Raw genomic sequence first — 23,245 nt, forward strand, 5'->3', positions numbered from 1 at the left:
CTTTCGCATTTGTAATATTCTGAACTGACTGTGAATTATCAATTTGTATTCTATGTAGTGTTTTTATTGTATTTTTCATATTTTTTTTGTTTATTTTTTTATAACATTGTATGTTGTGTTGTAGGCGAGCACTCGTGGGGTGCGGAGGGCAGCGAGGCGGGGGTGAGGCGATGCCCGATGTGCCTGACGGCGGGCCCGGTGGTGCGAGTCTGTATGGGCATCGAGCCCGCATTCTACGTAGACTCAGGCCCGCCCACTTACGCATTCAACCCTTGCGGACACATGGCCTCCGAGAGAACCGTCAAGTATGTATCTAATACATAGAGATCTTTCATCATCATCAGTCTATCCTGCCTACCTAGTCCTAAAGAGGGTTGGGACAACATTAACTCTTCTTTCACCCTCTTACTTTATAGCATCCATATTAGATCTCAGTAATTTCCTGTTTATGTGATCAGCTTACTCTTTCTTTTTAATTCATAGTTTTTGCCTACGAATTAAAAATAAAGTAATTATTAGCCTATATATTCTTTCAGATTATATTCATTGTATACCTTACAGATTATAAACATGTATACCAAAATTTCTGCAAGATCCGTTTTACTATTTTGGAGAAACCTTAACAAACATTCATCCATCTATACATCTATATATATAAAAGAAAGTCGTGTTAATTACACTATTTATAACTCAAGAACGGCTGAATCGATTTGACTGAAAATTGGTGGGCAGGTAGCTTAGAACCAGGAAACGGACATAGGATAATTTTTACCCCGTTTTCTATTTTTTTTTTCCGCGCGGACGGAGTCGCGGGAAAAAGCTAGTCTTATATATATAAAAGAAAGTCGTGTTAGTTACACTATTTATAACTCAAGAACGGCTGAATCGATTTGACTGAAAATTGGTGGGCAGGTAGCTTAGAACCAGGAAACGGACATAGGATAATTTTTACCCCGTTTTCTTTTTTTTTTTTTTATTCCGCGCGGACGGAGTCGCGGGAAAAAGCTAGTTTATAATATTAGTAAGAAGTAAGATTGTTTACCGAAGTGTTTTTAACAGTTTTAGTAATGTTTTGGTAGTTGAGTGTAACAATAGTACTGTATGTGACAGATACTGGGCGAGTGTGGACATCCCGCATGGGACGAATGGTTTCCACGCGATCTGTCCGTTCTGTGCCGCGCCGCTGCAGGGCTCGCCCGGGTATGTGCGCCTCATCTTCCAGGACAACCTCGACTGAATCTCATCTCACAACACACACACGTAAGCAATTCACTTCTTATATATCTCTCTCTCACTCTATCTCTTTTTCTGTATCTCTTACACTCTCTCATAAGTTTGATATCTCTCAGAGAATAAAGTTTTGAAAGACCAATGCAAGACAGATTATCATGAATATAGAGGTGGTAAAGACTACAGCGACAAGAACTTAAATTTGGTAATGCTTAAATTAAATCAATTTAAATTAAGATTTCAACTTTTTCATATCTCGACTTGTAAGAGGATCATTACAAGCAGTTAGTATTTTCTAGAATTGTGTTATTTTTAAGTGAAATATAATTCTTTACATAGAAATCGAATTTTGCTCCACTGTTGAGAAAAAGTTTTTTCTACTTTTATTATGATCAAATAAAAGTCTAGCTTACTTATCATTATATTTTTTTACAGATCCGCGTATAGAATTATACGTAGGAAAGTGGTTACGTCATGATAATGAAGGAACAAAGAGACATCATTAATGCCTAGTTATGGCTAAGGACATATTGCTTATCGCTTGTTGAGTGAGAACAACAGTGTTACAACTGACATACATCTGAAGGAAAACTTAATTCTTTTTGAGTTTTGACTATCGAAGAAAATAAAATCATTTCATCCCTCAATTTCCCTTTGAAAAAAACAGAGACAACAATTTCTCAGTGACTGGGAATTTAGGAACACACTGTAGCGGAATATGCATTATATTTTCAAATGGCACTTCGGGAAGAAGAGAACTCTTCTGCTTGACGTGCCAACTTCAAGTGCTTGTGCTATTTTTTTATTTTCATTTTAAATAAAAACTTGTAGTTCTTGTAAGCGTTTTAAATAGCCCGGAGATTTTTATCTAAATCAATCAACCTAATTATATATCATATGCTAAAGTAATAAGGTACAAAATAGAATAATTGCTGTATTATTCATTTTTCCATTTAAATTTGAAGTCAAATGTTCCCAGTATGTGAATATTTTTTTAAATGTTTATTTTGTATCTATGAATTAAAATTATTTAAGACTGGAAATTCACCAAAGTTGAATTTATCGAATTAACACAATCAGTGCTACCGACTCGCTCTGCAAGTTGATTTAAATTATAAATTAAAATTGTCGCATTGAACGTGTTAAATTAATTTTGGTACATTTTGATTTTGTGTCGACATTTTGACATACAAATTTGTTAAATCGATTAAAAAACGTTACCGAATTGAGAAAATTAATTGTGTATATTTTGTGTTATCGACGTAAACATTTCCAACACTATTTTTTATAGGTATCTTTGGAAGTTAATTATTCAAACATTTCTTTATTTGATCCAAAATTAATAATATTAAAATAATTAGTAAAGTTATAAAAAAAAATTCTCTTCCCACTTTAAAAGCGATTATTGTTCAACAAACTTTCATTCTCTGGCGTACTTGAAATAACTTCATTTGTATTTGAAAATATTTGAAATAACTTTATATAGATAATCGTTTTAAACATGGCGATATGTTTTTTTTTAATATTCAAAGTGGCAAAGGGAAAATATTTGTATTGCAATATTAAGTGCTAGTGTTGTGCTAACTATCGATACAAAATTATCGACGCAAAATAAATAATATAATTTATGAGATGCAAATATTTTATAATGTTGTAAGAACGTTTGTTTCTTTCACTGATGTTAGTTTCTAAAATATTTTCTAAGATGAAATGTTTCCCGATAACGATCTATTTATTTGTTAATGACATGTAAAATAACAAAAAAATTGAATGGATTTAAAAAAATAAGTGAACAATAATCAATTGCTTTGTATATTGCGATATTTTAATGGTTTCGTTGACGAGTGAATGTTTTTATTTAATTAAAAAAAATATAGATACATCATGTTATTAAGGTATTATTTCTAGTATGATTATGCTAGATTTTCGGAAGGTTCTTTGTGTGGATGAATATGTCTGATTTTTTAAACTACATTTCTGATTTGACATATTAATTTGACACGAGTATTAGTTGAAGAACAGTTTGACATGTCTTTTCAGAAACAGTGTATAAACCGACAAGGTTAACTGACTTGGTGGGCATAAGTCAAACTAAATTATAACAACACTAGCGCCACACTGTCAACGTCAAACAAAAAAGTGTCACGAAATCTTAAGTACTGTAGCTGTCTTGTCATGTTCTATCTTTTTTGTTTGACGGGTACTCTGACAGAAATAATTGCGACAGCAGCGCCTCTAATCGGGACATATATCCTTGTTTGACTAGAAATTATAATAAATTCAAGTATGGTGTGCTTGAGAATATATAATACTTTGGGTATATAAAAATGGTAAATATGATTAAAATTAATGGATGCGTAATTTTTTTAAGTGATATTTTTGTTGTGATATGCAGCTTTTTTTTTTGGAAAAATGTGAACATTGCGTGAAGTTAAGGGTATGTTTATATTAATAATTATGTATTTAACATCAACCCATTTTACCGAGGGTTTGAACTTTGAAAACATACAAAATGTGGTAACAATTTTTTGTATAGATGTTTCGGAAGTAGAAACTCATGGTTAGACATTTAATTTCAAAATATTTTGAAGTGACAGTTGATTTCTTTATGTATTAACTTTAATAATATACCTAAAAAAAAAAGATGTTATTCCTAAGGTTCCATATGATTTAAATTTTTATTAATTTTAATTTTATAATGCACACATATTTACCTTGTGTATATAATTTTCTAATTTGTAAACGATTATTTTTTCAACAAGCTGTTAGCTCTCTGTAACCGCACCCTTATCGATACATCATAATTGTTTGAAATAAGTAGCGAGAATGTATGTGGAATATGTAAATAGTGTCCATTTCCAGTTCTTGTTTGTTAATTTATGATTGTTAGCGTGTGGTACGGCTTATAGTGTAAGCGTGTTAGCAGTAGCACAAGCCAACTAGAATATAATGTGTTTCAAATATTGTTGGCTTTTAATATTAAATGATTTATACAGTACACATTGTGTTGCTATATTTTTTTGTGTATCTGTTTTTTATTCATATATTTCTCTAAATTAATTATTAAAACTGGCAGTTTATGAATTTGTTCTTTTAAAAAAGAAAATATTCGAATTTCGAACGTGAGAAAATGCACGCTTTTGATTGGTCCGAAATTGTGGCGGTTAGAAATGACAATTGAATGGCGCCAAAATCTTTTACTGGATGGAAAAAGTAAAAGATATAATTACATAGATAGACTTTTACATAAATTAAAATATACCTATCCTTCATTCAAGATTTTTACAATTGAAATACGCTATAATATCAGATTTTGTTTTACAAATTTTTCGTGTTTGTTAAATTGATAGTGTATAGCTTTGTTTGACGCTTTTGTTCAAATCTAACAATTGACGAATTATTGGATCAAACAAATTTGATATTTTTTATATACTAAAAGATATGGTGATTTTTTTTATAATTCACCGTGCGCTTGATAATGATGTAGAAAATGATCTATGTAATTAATAATTTCGCATCAAATGTAGTTTCTAGTTTGAAACATGTCACAGAATTTGTAATGTTCTATTTATGTATTTTATTTGATTTAAAAGTTTGAAAGAGTTTTACTGAACCAACAAATGCATCTTGTATGAGGAGTTGTATAAATAATGTAAGTTATATTTTTAGCGATATTAGCTTAGAGATTGGTAATGAAAAAAATATATAGTTTTTGTACAATTCGAAACCACTAGTTAGTGAGACGCGGCATAAGAGTTTTCGATACGTCATCCTTGAGATATATTGTATAAATGTTTTCAGATATCTTGGCGGCTCTTAACTTGGCGCATGTCGCTGCGCAGAAGGGCACTGCGCAGCGCGCTGATCACCTTGAGCCGCCAAGATATTTGAAAAGAGTTATATCTGTTATTCTAGTGAGGTTTATAAATTATTGTTTTACGAAGTTTTGTGATACAAATGATTAAATAAGCTAAAGTATTGTAGAAGTTAAAAAGCTGTGTTGTAAATTTTCAAAATTTGATCTGCTAACATTTTCCGTAGTCCTTCTATAGTGAAACAGTAATTTTGCGTCTGTATTTTTATATATCGCTTCTCAATATTAGTTTTGCGATGAATTATGTTGAATTAAATATTGTGTTTTTGTTATATTTTAGCATAAATTTCGATTAAGATGGAAGCCCGGCTTTGTTCGGAATAAATCAAATCTACTGTAATAATTTCTTTCATGACAGTGGCTTTGATTTACTATCAAGATGTTAATTGAAAAAGTATGGCGTAAAAAGTCATAGTGAATGGCTGCGACAAAGAATACAAAAAATGTACGACTGTTCCGCGCGTAACATGTTCTAATATTAGTCTAAATAAGAACTGAATGCTAGCCTTTTTTATTTTTTTATTTATAATTGCTAGGATTAATAAAAATGCTCTTTTGAGTTAGACATTTGATATGTTGTTTCATTTAAAACAAATACACATAATAGTCATTAATAAGTTTATTATCTTTTTTTTTTACTGAAAAAAACATACAATAAAACAATCTTACATTTAATTTCATTAATAAACATAAAATAAAACAAATTAAAATTAAAATAGTGGTCTCCCTTATTGAAACTTAAGTATAAGAAATGTACATTTAGTGTAGAGTTCATTGCAAATTGAGTTTGGTGGTGACAACTACCCTGAGGTGCTGGTCGTAGGCGGTGGCGAGAGCGAGGCCGGCGTGGTCGCGGTTCCATTCCCAGGCGTTGACGGGCTGAGTACTGATGAGCATGCGCTGCAGCCGGCGCAGCTTCCCCGCCACGCCGCACGCCGCGCCCGACCCGTCCACGTGACATCGCTGCTCCGGGTACTCACTACACAACAGATATACATCTCTACCTTGCAACACTAGTGACCAATCACTGTCTTGCAACACACTAAGACACCTTTGTCTTACAAGTCTCTAAGAGACCTGAATCTGAATTGAGAGTTTCTAAAACGCCTACAACTTGCTAGCGTCTGAGATTCTTGTAAGTTTCTAAAATACCTTAAGTTTGCAAGCTCCTAAGACCCTATGGCTTGCAAGCTTCTAATACACCTCAGGCTTAAAAAATTTAAGACAAGGTAACTAAGGCTTGGAAACTGTTAAGACTAAAGTTTAGAAGTTTATTTAATTGACTACTTACTATTTCCAAAGTGTAACTTGACCGTTCCCAGCGCATGTCACAAATATATCTCGGTTCTGCGGCAGATGACGCGCAACCCATATTGTTCCACTTTGAGCGGAGTTGTCTAACACCTACAAAAAATAACCTTACTCAGAATCGTTTACTTAGGGAACACCTTAATGTAGATTTCTCATAATAAATCTACAAAAATAGGCAGTTAATGATATGGTGGCAATAATATCTCTCATTCATTTACACAAAGTAGAGGCAGGTATATATAAATAATAATTTCTACTTTCAATATTAAACTATATTTTTTAACTGTCAACTCCATACTTACTTGGGCAAATCCTTTAGTGGGGTTCTGTGTTCTGAGATCAAATACGTGAAACTTTCCCTCCAATGTTGTCGCAACCAGTTTGTTCATTGGTATATCTTTACGATCAAATTCTGCGGAACATACCTGAAATTATGTAATAAATTGACATATAATTTTAACGAACACACGAGAGATACGAACTAGTCGCTGAGTTAAGAAAACGGTCACTACACACCATATTTATTTATGAAAAATATATGCATTGACTGGTTTTGCCCATGTGAAACTGTCATTACCCCATTCTTGAGATTGCACTCCCATCTCAAGGACATAGTTCTGAGATCGAACATCTTGAGATCACCGTTGTCGTAGCCGGCGAGCACGATACGCTCTGCGTCATTGAACGAGTTGCCGAAGCAGACGCACCAGCAGTCGCGCCGCGTCTCGCCCCGCGCCGCCTGCATGTTCGCCACCGGCTTGCCACGCTGACGGGGGTCCCAAACCTTAACCGTACCTTAAAATTACATATGACAGTTAAACTCCACTGCCATGCCATTTTTATTAACGAATATTGTTACCCCATTCATTCACTTTAATCAAACACAGACTATAAGTATCTTGGCAGAGGAGTTCTATGGTTATTGTACACCAGAGTGCAATATCCCTTGAATATACTTTGAAAGTGGTTGTCTGTGTCTTCTTTCATGTGGATTACAAAATGTATAAAATGCAGTTTTCCATAACCTATCTCTATGACAAATTTCATCTAGATCATTTTAGCCATTTTTTAGTTAACTGGGAACAAAAATTATCCCTTTTTACATAATATGAAGCATATTTGATTTCAGGGCATTTGTCAAATTACTTTAAGAGGGGGTAATTAATAGTTACCATCTCTACTTCCGGTCACTATCTCAGGAGCGCCACAATTGACAGTACTACCTCCCATTCCATCTATTGAATTTATAATGTCTGTATGTTCCTTTGTTATATAAACTTGACTGCTTTTTTCTAAATCCCTGAAAACAATATTAAAACCATAGGTACTCTTTAGTACAGCAGAACAAATAATTGATGTATTTTGAAACTATATTTCACCAAAAGATATTTGAAAGATTAGCCAAGGTATTCAAATATGTAATACCATTGTATATTAAGTTAGATTAGAACATACGTGAACATAATGAACGTAACTCAAAAATTTAGTCGATTTATTAAGTAGTAAACAAACCATATTTCTAAAGTTCCTTTAAAATCGCCGGTAGCCAATCTTCGCTCAACGTCACTGCTAGCGCCAAAGGTTCCACATTTAAATGAATTTGGTCGCTCTATTACCTTTATGTTTTTAATTTCGCCTGAGGATATCTCAAATATCTCAATAGTTCCGCTGCCTTTAGGTAGTGATCCGATAACCACAAATTTAGCAGAGCACGGTACCCATTTGCAGTCGAATAAAGAATGATCTAAATTGTGTTCGATATGTGTAATAATTTGCGGCGTATCTTGGTCTTCCATTGGATAAGTTGAACTAAATGCAACAGAATCAAGAGAGTTATCCAAATTGCTTCTTCTAACTTTTATTGACAAAACATGATGAGTTGCCATGGTAACGGAAAACAAAGTTGACGTTTCAAAAAATAAATTGGTATTGATTTTTAAAAATCCTAAAATGTGAAAAAACTTTAATTCACAACATAGTCATTTATCGTTTATAATTATTTGATAATAAAAGCACTAAACTTAAAGGTTTCTTTTTTTTTCACTTTACTCCACCCATTAGCTAAAACGTAATTTTTTTTATAGTTTTTTACATTTTGTACGAAGTGAATTACTTCTTTATATGTAAACGGATTATAAGCAGTTTATTTTACGTATTTTTCAATTAAATAATGGTTTGTTATATGTTTTTTGATCCAGGAAAATCTTGAAAAGTCCTTTTTTTTGCAATTCCAGCAAAACGTTCGGAAATGTCTCCTATACTTCTAATTTTTATTGCATGAGAGAAATTTTTCATTTCTTTATAGATCATGTAATTTTAAAAAAGCTAAATCTGAAAACATAATTTTTTAACTAGAAAATGCATTAATTTATAATTTAATAAGAATCTTTTGATTTCTTTTTCAAGAATTTTTACGATAAATCGCTTCAAAAACCATTGAGTTATAGAACGTTACACCATCGCATTCGCATCCCTAAGTAACAAATGTCACAGTGATTCATTGTTTGCTCTGACTTCGAAATTTTAATTGATGTCAAATCAGAATTTAATAATTTTTATAACAATTATCAATGTAATTCTAACTATCAAATAAAACTTAAAACAATTCAATATAACTTATTAACTACTCATCTAACATCATAATAATTTTTTGACGATGAGTGATAAGAAGTATAAGCAAAGTGTTGGTATTGCTTAAACTTGTTTGTAATTTCAATTAGTTTGATTTAACCTATTATTAAATAAAACTTTGTTTTGTTTAACAGAAGGCAGATATTGCTAAACAGTTCGATTTGCCCGAACGTCAATCGAAGATTACAACATTGCTAAATCAAGCTGGTCAAGCGTACTGTATCTGCAGATCGTCAGATAGTTCTCGGTTTATGATGTGAGTTAAGTGATTTAATGATGTTTAAACATTTTTAATGATGATATTTCGTATTCAAAAAAATTAATTTTAATATTACTTTCTTCTGCAGAGCATGCGACGCTTGTGAGGAATGGTACCACGGTGACTGTATTAATATATCTGAGAGAGAGGCAAAGTATATAAAGAACTATTTTTGTGAACGGTGCCGTGAAGAAGACCCTAGTTTGAAGACAAGATTTCGACCACAAAAAAGAGAAAATGATGTTGACTCAGGTTAGTTATTATTAAGAAATGGGTCATTGATGGTCTTCATCAATGAAATGTTATGTTAATTTGCTTTCTTCAACATGTTAATCAATTAGTTGATTCAACTAGTTCATTGAATTAACACCAATCACTAATTACCTTACCATCTCTAACCAACATAAATCCAAGTGCTGAACGACAAGTGAATTATTGTTTTCCAGGTCGTGATGATAGAAAAAAGAAACGAAAGGAAAAGGATCATTCAGAAAATAAATCTTCAAAGAGATCTACAAAAGATGGTTGTGGAGATTGTTCAGGTTGTTTACAAGAATATGATTGTGGCCAGTAAGTAATCAAATTTCTTATTTTTTTATAAGCAAGTTGTAAGATGTTTGGCCAACATCTATATTATATTATTGTAATCTTATTAATATAAATGAGAATTTTTGGATGGATGGATGTTTGTTTGAAGGTATCTCCGAAATAGCTCAATGGGCCTTGATGAAATATGGCACAGATGTAGAACATAGTCTGTAAGAACACATAGGCTATTTATTATGTTTTATTTTTAATTCCGCACAGACGGAGTCTCGGCCGATAGCTAGTAATCAATATGTTGTTTGTATAAAAGTTTCTTGCTTTTTTTTAATAATAAATTCCAATTACTTTTAGTTGTGATGCTTGTGAAGACAAACGTAAATTTGGCGGCAATAACAAGCTTAAAATGAGATGCAGACAAAAGGTTTGCACCAAGGACAAAAAGTCTTTGCGTCAGTCCAGGTATTAATTTTAAATAACATAATTTTTTTTTTTTTTTTAAACCTTAACGTAATCATGATCAATTATAGAATAAATTTCCCTTACATTCTGGTATATGTAGGAACTAAGGATAGGATTAGACTTATGCCTTACTATGGGATAGACTAAACAACATGGCTGTCACTTTTTTGATGCATCTTTTGGTCAATTAAGTTACTATTACTACTTGATAAGTATTTGATTTATTTCGTCTTCTACTAGGAGGTTTTTTGTTTGTGGCCCACAAGTCATGTTTGGTGCAAACATCCATACTGTGATGATAGCTTTTCACTTCAAGCAGCAGTAACAGAGTAAAGAAGAAGCATCACGAGCGGGAGACATACGAGCTGGAGGAGTCGCTGGCGCACTTGCAGACGGCGGCGGCGCGTCAGTGTTACGGGCCGCAGTGCACTCGCGCCGCGCGCTTCTCCTCCAAGTACTGCTCCACTGAATGTGGCATGCGTCTCGCCACCGCCAGGATATACCAGGTCAGAGAGCCTTTCCCTGCATCACTACCAGATACTGTCCACCTCAATCTTTTTGTCGATTAACATCCTTCTGAATCCTACTTTGATTACAATTGAGACCAGTTGAGATGTAATTTTTTCGTATAATTTCTACAGTATCATAAAATGATACTAAGAAAAAGAACAATAAACTCAGTATCATCATCATCAGCTCAGTATACGTTCCCATCGAGGGGCTCGGAGCCTACCCCAAGTTAGGGGTGACTAGGACATAGTCAACAAAGCTGGCCAAGTGCGGGTTGGCTGACTTTACACAATATCATTGAATTTCTTCTCAGATATTTGCAGGTTGCATCACGATGTTTTCCTATACCGTAAGAACGTCGGATAAATATAAATATGTAAATCGAAAAACACATTGGTACATGGCGGGATCCGAACCCAGGACCTGCAGATTGCAAGTCAAGTGCTTAACCCCTGAGCCACCGACGCTCTACTAAACTCAGTATCGTCGAAGATGACCTATGTAACTGAGGGTCGTGACTTAGATTAGTTGTTATTGTTGTTTCAGGTGCTGCCGCAGCGTATCCAGGAGTGGTCTCTCTCCAGCTGTGTGGCGGAGCAGCACAACCGCAAGGCGCTGGAGGTGGTGCGAGGTGGACTGGCGCGTGCGCAGGCGGCATTGCGCGCGCTGGACCGCCAGCACGCCGACCTGGACGCGCTCGTCGCGCGCGCCAACAACGCCACCATACTACACACAGATGACAAGGTACCCACATATAATGCACTTGTGAATTAACTAGTCTTTTGCAGACTAGTTAAATTTAAATCAGGACTAAACATAGCTAAGTCTAAATCTAAATCAATAAATAAAGTTCTTCTTCTTTTTTTTTTTTATTAATAGTAAAACCTATTGTTTTTTCGATGTCTTCTCCAACGTTAAGGTTGAAGGTAAATGAAAGTGTAAAGTTTGTGTATTCAAAATATTAAATAGCAAAAGACAATCAAGGTAACGGGGTCCTGTGTCCTCCGACAAATGACTGGTAGCTGATGATTTTCTAATTGAAATTAAATCAAATTAAATTAAAAAAAGAAATGATGAAATCCGGCTTGAAGGACTATAAGTTTTGAAAATTTATTTATCTATTGCGATTGCGATTACAAACGTTTGAAAAACGATTAAAATATGTGGAAAAATGTCATACTCACTGTTGTTAATGATCACTAAGGGTCCATTTAAATCATTTAATGTATATTATTGCTACTAAATCGACTGTGTCGGGTAGTTAAACTCCGTCCATTGTATGATTGTTACACAGGAGGCAGATGATGAGACGTCTATGTACTGTATAACTTGTGGCCACGAGATCCACTCTCGCACCGCCGTCAAGCACATGGAGAAGTGCTTCGTGAAGTATGAAGCGCAGGCATCTTTCGGCAGCAGACATCGCACTCGCATCGATGGACAGAGCATGTTCTGTGATTACTACAATCCAGTCAACGGCACCTACTGCAAACGATTAAGGGTATCGTATTATCTATATATATAAAAATGAATTGCTGTTCGTTAGTCTCACTAAAACTCGAGAACGGCTGACCGGATTTATCTTATCTTAGTCTTGAAATGTTCGTGGAGGTCTAGGGAAGGTTTAAAAGGCGAGAAAAAATTCATATCGCTATTAAGTTTTTTTTAACTGCGCGCGGACGGAGTCGCGGGCGACAGCTAGTCTTACATAAATAAATGCGAATGTTTGGATGTATGGATGGATGGATGTTTGTTAGAAGGTATCTTCAGTTTAAAAAAGTTTTTTTTTTTACTTTCACGCGGTATGTTTAGCGAGCGAGAACTAACACTTGTCACAAAGTAAATATTCAATAAATATTTACTTTGTGACAAAATACTTTGAAAAATATGTCAGGTATATATAAAAAATGAAGGTCAAACGAACCTAATAATGTTTGATTAAATCTTTAAATATGAACAAAAATGACAAATAAAATTATTTATTGTGTATGTTAGAATGTTAATTTGAAGAGTGTAAGATAATTTCAAATATCATTTTCATGTGCAAATGTACAATTACGATTGTTGTCGATCGATTGTGGAAATGTCGTGGTTAGAATGTTATGACATATTGACTCGAATGACAAGAGGGTGAAAATATATAAGTTTTTATGTTAAACTTCTATAGAAACGGCTAAAACACTCACGTATATATATCCGATATAGTCACCGACTAGTTTCGAGCTCACTGAGCGCAGTGAGCGAGGGGCCGCGTCCGGAAAATAATACCAGTTCCACTCACCCTGAAGCCCCCGAAGGGCTCGAAACTAGTCGGTGACGACACCGGATATATATACGTGAGTGTTTTAGCCGTTTCTATATAAGTTTAATGATGAAGTCTCACGAAAGTTTGAATAAGTTTTTATGTGACTGCCTACAGCCTAAACCACTGAACCGATTTTGACGAGTTAGGTGTCAATGAATTCGTCTTCTCCTAAGTGTACAATTACTTTTTTAAGTAACTAATAGTGTTATTGTTTGTGTAGGTGATGTGTCCTGAACACTTCAAAGATCCGAAAGTGAGCGATACAGATGTGTGTGGATGTCCGCTGGTTCGCGAGGTGTTTGAGGCTACAGGCGAGTTCTGCCGCGCTCCCAAGAAGTCCTGCCTCAAGCACTACCAGTGGGAGAAGTTGCGGCGCGCTGAGATCGACATGGAGCGCGTCCGACAGTGGCTGAGGCTGGACGAGCTCGTTGAGCAGGAGAGGAGCATACGACTGGCTATGGCATCGAGGTATCCTACAAACTGAATTACTATTTATTTAATAATGAGCGTCGGCGGTTCAGGGGTTAAGCACTTGACTTGCAATCTGCAGGTTCTGGGTTCGAATCCCGCCATATACCTATGTGTTTTTCGATTTACAAATGTACAATATAGTGATGCTGCACATATTTGAGAAGAAATTCAATTATATGTATGAAGTCAACCCGCACTGGGTCAGCATGGTTGACTATGTCCTAGTCACCACTAACTTGGGGTAGGCTCCGAGCCCCTCAGTGGGGACGTATAGTGAGCTGATGATGATGAACTAAAAACTGACCGTACGCCTGACATTCAAGAGAAGTATACGATGATGATAAAAAATTATGATGGAAATAACACCTCAAAAGTCAAAATCGGTGCAGTCGTTTAAGCGAAATAAGGTCTAACATTTTTTTAAATTACTTTTTCAGAGCTGGTGTGTTAGGTTTAATGTTACATTCGACTTACAACCACGAGGTAATGGAACGTATCACAAAAGTTAATGAAAACGGCAAGATGAAGGAGTCCTCCTGACATAGGAGGTCACATCACACCTCCCATAAGATTAATAACCTCGCGCCTAATATGTAGTAATAATTATAACTTTGTAATTAACTTTATATAAAAAGTACGCATAATACACTTATTAAATTTAAAAAAAATATATGCAAATCTATATGTTTTGTTTTATTTTTTACTAATAAATATAAAAAAATTACATATCCTGCTCGAAGGACCATATCTGAGAATATTTTTATTCCATACGCCTCATAAAAATTATTTTATAGCAATGGACATATTGTTGGTTTCTGAGATTAAAATCTCTGTATAAAACATATAATTCCTGTCATTATCTTTGACAAAACAGAGATAACGATATGTTTTTAACGGGAATTACGGTCTCAGAAACCCACGGTCATGTCTACAGATAACAAATCTAGACCACAAAAATGAGGAGAAACAGCCCTGGTGTCCTTTAACTCGAGTAAATCCATCACTAATGACAAATTAATAATTGACTCTCCGTTAGACGTCAAACTTATTGTATAAAATACTCCATATATCTTACTATAATATTATAAACTAGCTTTTACCAGCGACTCTGTCCGCGCGGAATAAAAAATAGAAAACGGGGTAAAAATTATTCTATGTCCGTTTCCTGGTTCTAAGCTACCTGCCCACCAATTTTCAGTCAAATCGATTCAGCCGTTCTTGAGTTATAAATAGTGTAACTAACACGACTTTCTTATACCTATATATACATATATATGTATATAGATGCGAGACTTTAGATGGATGGATGTTTGGTATCTCCGGAACGGCTCTTGATAAAATTTGGCAAAGATGTAGAACAATCTGGAAAAATACATAAGTTTCTTTTTACGCTTTTTTTGATTCCGCGCGAACAGATTCATGGGCGACAGCTATTAGGTTATACATCTATGCTATCATGGTTATCATATCCAATAGGTATAAAATTATTTTGTTATATTTATAATAATGTTCATGTCAAATGTGCGTGCGAAATGTATGATAGATGAGAGTCGTCATGTGGATATTTAGAGTAACAGATCGTCAGTTAGACACGGTCAAACAGTTGTGTTGTGCAAGCTATTTCATACATATTAGGGTGTCCATGAATTCTTTTACATACCATACAGATGGGTCGATATCTGCAACTTCAAAACTGGCACGTATTTTACTTAATCGTGCAATTTCATTTTAGTCAGCCCTGAATTTTTGACCGTAACATATTTCGAGTCAATTAAATGCACCATGTTTAAATCAATCATGGCATGAACCCCGTTTCTTTAGAGCTTTATGGCTGTAATAACTACGATAGTTATAAAAAAAATGTAAAATTAAATACAAAACATTTGAAATACCAATATATCAATCTCGACAATCCACTATGTCCTAGACTATTATATTTTTATGGTTACTTTATTATTTAATAAGGCGAGGGGTTGGCAGCAGCATTATTCACGGTTGCCTCTTATTAAAATAACATTATCATATTAGAAACGCTTAGACGTTACTTAAAATCTAATAGTAATAATAATTGTATTAAAAGTTACAATTTTATATTTACAGCTTCAAGTTAGTAGCAACTATTCGACGATTTAGTTTCTTCATGCGATTGTTTTATGTAATACAGACGAATCTGGTTAAGCTAGAGTTCGAAGGATTTCGATATTTTTCTCGCTTATAGGAGGTTTTCTTTTAACTCAGCTTCTGGCTTATAGGTAGGTTTGACTGTATTCAATTTGCTTTAATTTCTTAAGCAATTTATATGAATTACAGGAATTCTTACGAACATTTCAGTAAATTTTTCAAACGTCATATTAGTTGAACAAGACTTTGTCGGTTTCGGTATCAAGATAGAAAATGTTTACCTACTTACAATTATTGTCTTTTATCCTTTACTAGCTGTCGTCCGCGACTCGGTCCGCGAGTAATTAAAAAACACTTATTAAGTAACATATTTGGAATTCCAGACCATATTCTACTTGTATGGCAAATTTCATCGAGATCCATTGAGCCGTTCTGGATATACCTTCAAACAAACATCCATCCATCCAAACATTCGCATTTATAATATTAGTATGATTTATAAACTATAGTAAAACACTGATTTACTATACTATTATGTTTGGTTGTAAGACGACATTTTTCGTAAAAATAAAATAATTATTCTGATGAACTATGTAGAGACACGACGCGGGTTATCTAGGTTGGTTAGGCAACAATACGCGTCACAAAGTCCCCTAAACCAATTAGAATACAATGAGAGTGCGATATCAGATTAGTAACAATATCAAAACATATTTCTCATCTCCCCTTAGAACACGTGCGTTTCCACGCCCCGAGATTTAATAAAACCATTCCACCCTCTACTATTCGTAATTGAAGCGTGTAATTCAGTTGACATGTTTTGTTAAATCCTATAATTTGACGGCGATAACTGCCCCATTTTATAATACAATGTTAATAAGACACATGGTAGATACAAACGAGATATAATTCATGGTTAACTAAAGAGTTGAAGAAGAGCTGTTGTAACTTATCTTTTGAAGTCCTATTATATTGGAAACTTCTAATTTTAACTTCTAATAAGGTGCTAGCTGAAAACCAGCGAAGGGGCAGTTTAGTCTGTCCCTGCTTTGCTGAGCTGGCTCCCTTTTGTCACACTATTGTACCAATACCAATTTGTGCCTTGTGTGTGTTTTTCTTTTTGATTTCATATTCTTTGTGTGGCAATAAATGTTTTTTCTTTCTTTCTTTATTTTCTTTCTAATCTGAAAAATTCTATTGCGAAGTTCTACAAACAGCTGTACTCAGAATCATTTAATGGTTTACTTAAATGTTGTACTTTATCCTTCCGGATTTCTTAAGTTATGACTTGATGAGTGAATACTGCAGCTAGATTTAATTTATCTGACGATAGCATATCAAATATTGGGACAGAAACCCATATGGAAAACTTGTTTGTTCAATTCCTTTGCTAAAAATATGTTAATTACATTGATAAGAAATATCCACCGTACATTTTGTGAATTAGTGTCAGTTACAGTTTTGGGGTCTATATTTTTGTAGGGAAAAAGTACACAATATGTGTATGACAATTGTATTAATCAATCACATATGGAAGAAGTGAAGGCACACAAAAGAGCGTGACCGTAAAAGCGTTAACCCATCGGATTTACCTAATTCGAGTGATTTTCGCGCGGAAAGTGACAGTCCCCAACACGCACTCTTGTGACTAATGTAATTTACCATCTGTGTTGACACGCCTATCTTATAATTTTTTATAGAGAAATGTGACAAATAATTTAATGTCACCAGATATCAAGTCTGTTTCTTACTCTTTTTTCGTTGAAAAAAACATACTGGCCGATAAGAAATATTGTTACAATTTTTTTTTCTTTTTATTCATTCAATTATCTTTTTCATATTGTTGTTATCTACTTCATTATCACGTAGTTAGTGTTATTTTGAAATTGACCAAAGTTGTTTAAAATGGACTCAATCAGAAATTCTATCCTTTCCCTGTTAATTATGTATTGCATAGGCTAATCTAAGGCTCTCTGTTTAATTTTGAACGCAAAGGCAAATTGCGTGAGGATTTTGTAGAAACGAAAAAATTTGTATACCGTAATGGCACAGTACTACTTAAAAACCAGACGCTTTAGCAAAATTTCATAATAATATGTATAATTCAATCTGCCCAGAAGTCGATAAGCCCGCCCAACTAGCCGGCTGTGGCGAATCAACGAGTCCTACCCTCAGACACCCTTACAACCACCAATAGGGGTTGAGAAATCTGTCGTCGCTTTCTATTGGGGTGTTATTTTGCAAACATTTAAAATTAGACTGTAAAACTATCACTGTAGAGATTAATTTACGTTGCAATTGAATTTAATAATTTTGCACGTCTTTCGGGGTATGGTTGGCAGATATAGAATATTTTGATTTAGTGTGATACGTTCTTGTGGTGTGTCAGGTCGAAGTTGACTACCATATCTCGTGGTACATCACCGACTGGGTGAGGTGCAGTTTTACTTTGTGGTGGTGATAACAAGTATCAAGATTCATTTCCCGCTGATGTCATACGGCAGCGAGACGCCGCACGTCTGGACCAGCTCAGTATGTCATTAGCCAATAATTAGTTTTTTATTATCTTTCAAAACCTCCGCTTTAATTATCTTAACCAAAATATAGCAAAACTATTTCAATGAATACTTGTCAGTGTGTAATGATTCAATACAGTAAGACAGGTATAGTTATGTAAGGAGATGTTTTTTCCGTCCAAGTACGATGTGGGGACTTTCAAGAGTAGAGTGAATAGGCATTTACAAAGCTTAGCTTAGACCACATCATCACATCATCGGGTGGGATCGTGGTCAAGCGCTAACTTTTTCAATATAAAAAAAAGAAGACGGGCACTACTGCTTTTCCATCTTGTCGCAGATCTTGAGGCGGATCCAAAATAAGGTGGAAAGATGAAGCATTGAAAGACACGGGTGTCTGCCAAGTTTCAGAAGAAGGTATCGAGAAAAAAAAACGAAGTTGAATGAATTAACAAAGAAAGCTAACATTAGAATAGCTAAGAAGAAAGATAGTGCTCAGTTAGGATCTTAAAAATTTTGACGTTGCACTAAATAGGTTTTAAATTTAAATTCGAAGTAGAAAAATAACTATCAGTGGGACTAAAATCTCTGTATAAGTCATCCCTTTCATTATCTTTTACAAAACAGAGATAACAATATATTTTAAATGAAGATTCTGGTTAGAGAATCCTTTGGGTTAAGGGTGATAAGGATTTTTGCACATACTGTAGAATTAATATGAATAAAGTATATTCAAATTTGGTTTGATATAAAATATTTATGTTACTGTTAAAGACCGGACTCCGGAAGTCCAAAGAATTACCGAGTAAACTCAAAATATAACAAGTAATTGTAGTTAAAGTTAAAATACATAAAGTTATTTATAAGAATATAAATTAATGTATATAACTTTTATAAAGGGAATTAAATCGAAGTTTTTTTTAAAAATAAACTTTCGTGTTATACAATATTATTCGACTGTTTATCGATATTTATCGTGTATTTGAAGAAAATCTTATCATTCACTAGTAAATGCTTAGAATAAATAAAAACTTTTCTGACTTTTATCACAATTAGTTGGTAATCTTAGGTTTTACTGGTAAATTTTAAGATTGTCCAGAGTTCGTGTCTGTACTATAACATATATATATAATTTGATATTTAACTTAAAATGAACATTAGCGAACAATAGAATTATATGTATAGTTTTTATGAGGTTATGACTATAATTAGATTATCACATTTTGTAGGCTACATCCTGTTTTTGCTTTTATGAGGAAAATAAGCGGAACTTGTGGGTTTAATACAAAAATATTGACAGTGTTATCGCATTTGGCGTAAAATCCCCGAACAAAAATTTGGATTTCCTCTAATTAAATATTAATATTATGTATAACAATAAAATGATGAAAGAATAATATAATAATAATACTTTTGAATGCACGTCGAGTTTCGAGTTCGAGTAAGAGATTGGGTTGAAAGAATGTAAGAAATACGATCTCATATCAGCAGTCAAGGTGCTTTTTAGTAAAAGTAAGGATTTTTAGTTTAAATCTAAATTTAGTGGCTTTTAATTATGTTGTCGTACAAAACGGGTTCGGGTCTCGCGGAAAAGTTCACCTACACTAGCTGTTGCATGTCAACAGTATAACTAAACAACATGAAGAATACTTAAAACCTCGTCGAGTCAACCGGGTCAGTAAGTCAATAAACGCGAACGATGCTGTCATGACATTATGCTATACGACGCAATATGAGCCAGTTAATCCTCTCCCTTATTTTACAGTATAAAGTGACAAATTAGCCAGTAGTCGCGCTAAAATAGCCAAGCGACCACTACCCATACATATCTCCAAAAAAGTTGTCGATGTGTTGTCTAACTTAAGTGGGCAGGGACGTTCGAAAGACGATATTTCCCCTTTTTGTACGTCACATTCCTGTTAATCGATTCCCTTTCTCATCCTTTCCTTATAAGAAAAGGATAGGAAGGGGAAGAGGATTAAAATTTGGCCGCCATCATTCACTCTTGTTAGACGAAACACGTCATTGTTTCCACTTCATTTCTGTGTTCTGTGTGGTCGTGCTATTGTAACGGTCGAGCTGGCTATTCGTGCAGCAGTTAATGTTGTTGCGGCCTCTACCATTATTAAATTTAAACTAATACTAGTAGTTAATTGATTTGTAACGTTAATGTTGGAACTGTAAACTGATCAATCGATAAAGCTACACTATCTCAAGTTATACAAATCTCAAAAATCATCCGAATGGTTCTGCGACTGCTCGACAACAGCTACCAACTGCGCCCCCCACACAAGCTCAGCGCTCTGAACTGGTATGGGTTTTCAAAGAACCTAACCACTTGTGTGAGAACATCAAAAACGATAGTGTACCTACATTTAAACTGTAGAAAATATATGTTAGTGTGAATTTTAAAATGTTACTAACTACCTATATAATGTAGCAAAGTACAATACGACGAACAATCATTATTTAGTTATAGTTTATTTTGTTTCAGGGTAGCGAGGTGTCGCCATACGGGCCGCTGTGGGAGGCGCCTCCGGCCTCCGTGCCCTACCCCGACATACTGGCCTTTCCTCCGGCCGACCTGGGTAAATCTTGACTTTATTGAAAAATGCAAGCTTACTTATACTTCCTGTCCCACTTACAGACACTTAATGGCTGTACAAGCAATCGCTTATTGTAGATTTTACATACTAAATCTACACTAAGGGCATATTTAGTGAGGGATTAACGAGTATGGCAGTTAACATACTCTCTGTAATTTTTCACTTAGATTACTTACTTCAAAGATCACAAAGTAAGTTTTTATTTTTTATATTTAGTATGGTCTGCGGGCGGATGCGGTACACGTGGCGCAGCGCGCGCGACGGCAGGCGGCAAGAAGCCGCGCCGGCGCGTGGCCTCGGTGGCGCAGCGCCGCGCCGCCAACATCCGCGAGCGCCGCCGCATGTTCAACCTTAACGAGGCCTTCGACAAGCTGAGACGGAAGGTAGACCAGTAGCTAGCGTTGTCTCATCAGGCATCAAACATATGAACGCGGTTTACTAATGATGAGAGGCCACACTTTATTGATTCCTTCTTACAGTGGTAAACTCCGTAGGGTCATTAGCTGCTGAACAAATCCTGCTACAACCCGCTCGATCGGTGCAATACCACCACCGAGATAGGACAAGTGTGAAGTGGAAGTAGTTCTGCGTTACTTTTGATGATTGTGTATGACAGGTGTAGTCTTTTCTACCTTCCTTCTAATAAGAAAATATACGAGATATGAGGGGAAAGCATCAGTATCAGGTGGACGCTGGTTCGTTTGCCACCTTGTACTATTGTAGAGTATTGTATGTCGCAGGTGCCGACGTTCGCTTACGAGAAACGGCTATCACGCATCGAAACACTGCGCCTGGCCATCACCTACATCGGCTTCATGTGCGAGCTGCTTCACGGCTCTCCATCGCCGGCGCCAGCGCCACACCATGCACACGCGCACGCGCACGCCTTGCACCCACACAGGCATGTCTTCGAGGCTGAAGTGCCGTGGTGCGCATAAGTCAAAAAAAAAAAATATATTATCGTCAATCATCTCTTAGTAGAATCCTCATTTAAAAATATCACTAAGATAAAAGGTGTTAGTGTGCATTTACTTTTTATTTTCGTTTCGAGAAAGCTCAGGACAACCACATTTTGGATCTTGGGCAGACCTTATTTAAGATTATTTTTTTTAGAATAGATTTGCAATGACAGTTACTATTTCGTGTTGTGTTTGAATCACTTTGTCGGAATCATGTACGCTACAAATTACGAGTATGTACATAAAAGTATATAGTACTTTTGTAATGGCACAGATGCACCAACAAAGGTGTATATAGGATTGAAATGGGAAGTAAACGTGTGGTTATAATAAGAGCTTCCTTCCTGTGTTTCTGTAATGTTGTTGTAACAGTAGTAAAAATATAAAATGTCTTCCATTAGTTATAACAAAATAATATTTTTAGTTCTATAATAAACATAAATTATAATCATTTTGTGTTTTTTCCTTATATACTTACTTATTTCTTTTGCATTTTATACACGCATCTTGTATGAACTAACTAGGACGACGCAGTGACCCAAAGTGGGCATTGGCCTGCGAACAAAAGTCTACAACAAGATATGTATGAATATTTCTAAAAATGAATATGAAAAATCACTTTGGTACTAATTCATCATCATCATCATCATCATCATTGTCAGCCTGAATTTGTCCACTGCTGGACGTAGGCCTCCCCCATCGATTGCCACAATGACCGGTCCTGAGCCGCACGCATCCAGTGCACTCCCGCAACCTTGACCAGGTCATCGGTCCATCTTGCAGGAGGCCTACCCACGCTGCGTCGACCTGTCCGTGGCCGCCACTCTAAGACTTAAACTACTAATGGTACTAATTAAACCTTACAAATTAGAAGGTTTTTTTTTACAAATGTCGTTACTTTTTCAGCGATGTAAAATGAAATTCAAAAGTAATTTTCAGTTGTTTGCGAATGTGGAATGTGTTGTCGAATATTAATATCTGATATTTAATTCGGAACGAATAATTCGTAATTTCAAATTACATATACCATTAGTAATTTTGAAAATTTTTCAAGGAGCGTCGGATATAAAAATGATTATTATCAATTTTCTTATACAACAAAAATTTTCTTATTTTGTTATTAAAACTAAACATGGTTTTTATTAGATAAAAATATTGCGAAAGTCGAATAAGGACACGAAATTTAATTGCAAAACATTTAATATTTCTGATAAGGTTATCATAAGCAGTTAAAAAATAACATTTGGATATACTATGTTTAATAAACATAATAATGTATAAAAACATAACTGCAAGATAAGAAAATGGCTGGGAATTCCTCACAGCGTAAACGATACATACAAATGTATGTGTATTTATCTAAGGAAGGGTAGCAACTAAATATCTAAATATTTATAAGTAAACACATAAGGATTAATTCGTGTTGTTAATTCTTTGTTCGTCTCAA

The 23,245-nt window shown here is 34.8% G+C and overlaps 4 protein-coding genes across 6 annotated transcripts in view; 3 read left to right on the top strand and 1 right to left on the bottom strand.

The window, feature by feature from the left end:
• The window catches only part of LOC106721697 (protein pellino), a 54,546-nt gene extending 52,850 nt beyond the window's left edge, over positions 1-1,696 (top strand). For both annotated transcript variants that reach the window (XM_014516728.2, XM_014516729.2), the window contains exons 8-10: positions 125-305; positions 1,111-1,260; positions 1,666-1,696. In XM_014516728.2, the coding sequence (XP_014372214.2) occupies positions 125-305; positions 1,111-1,237 (308 nt within the window). In that variant the 3' untranslated portion in view covers positions 1,238-1,260; positions 1,666-1,696. The remainder of the gene's footprint in view (positions 1-124; positions 306-1,110; positions 1,261-1,665) is intronic.
• A 4,132-nt stretch (positions 1,697-5,828) lies between these two features.
• Positions 5,829-8,372, bottom strand: LOC106721488 (dynein axonemal assembly factor 10). Its single transcript, XM_014516426.2, has 6 exons — positions 7,928-8,372; positions 7,588-7,715; positions 6,993-7,210; positions 6,718-6,840; positions 6,396-6,508; positions 5,829-6,083 (listed from the first exon to the last, which is right to left on the bottom strand). Exons 1-6 carry the CDS (start codon positions 8,299-8,301, stop codon positions 5,876-5,878), a joined length of 1,164 nt encoding a protein of 387 aa, XP_014371912.2. The 5' UTR covers positions 8,302-8,372; the 3' UTR covers positions 5,829-5,875.
• Positions 8,373-8,960: 588 nt separating this feature from the next.
• Positions 8,961-14,230, top strand: LOC106721442 (CXXC-type zinc finger protein 1). Of its 2 annotated transcripts, none has more exons than XM_014516380.2 (10): positions 8,961-9,098; positions 9,181-9,302; positions 9,394-9,557; positions 9,752-9,875; positions 10,203-10,310; positions 10,627-10,816; positions 11,367-11,564; positions 12,115-12,321; positions 13,346-13,593; positions 14,034-14,230. In XM_014516380.2, exons 1-10 carry the CDS (start codon positions 9,072-9,074, stop codon positions 14,134-14,136), a joined length of 1,491 nt encoding a protein of 496 aa, XP_014371866.2. In that variant the 5' UTR covers positions 8,961-9,071; the 3' UTR covers positions 14,137-14,230. The 2 variants fall into 2 exon arrangements, with proteins under 2 accessions (XP_014371866.2, XP_045537806.1); XM_045681850.1 differs by having other exon boundaries at positions 10,630-10,816.
• A 3,830-nt stretch (positions 14,231-18,060) lies between these two features.
• Positions 18,061-22,128, top strand: LOC106721597 (protein Fer3). The gene is made up of 4 exons (XM_014516560.2): positions 18,061-18,249; positions 20,728-20,821; positions 21,056-21,222; positions 21,580-22,128. The coding sequence occupies exons 1-4, from the start codon at positions 18,208-18,210 to the stop codon at positions 21,775-21,777; spliced, it is 501 nt and encodes a 166-aa protein (XP_014372046.1). The 5' UTR covers positions 18,061-18,207; the 3' UTR covers positions 21,778-22,128.
• Positions 22,129-23,245: the final 1,117 nt, after the last annotated feature.

The sequence above is a fragment of the Papilio machaon genome, chromosome 17 (assembly GCF_912999745.1).
Source record: "Papilio machaon chromosome 17, ilPapMach1.1, whole genome shotgun sequence".
Taxonomy (NCBI): Eukaryota; Metazoa; Arthropoda; class Insecta; order Lepidoptera; family Papilionidae; genus Papilio; species Papilio machaon.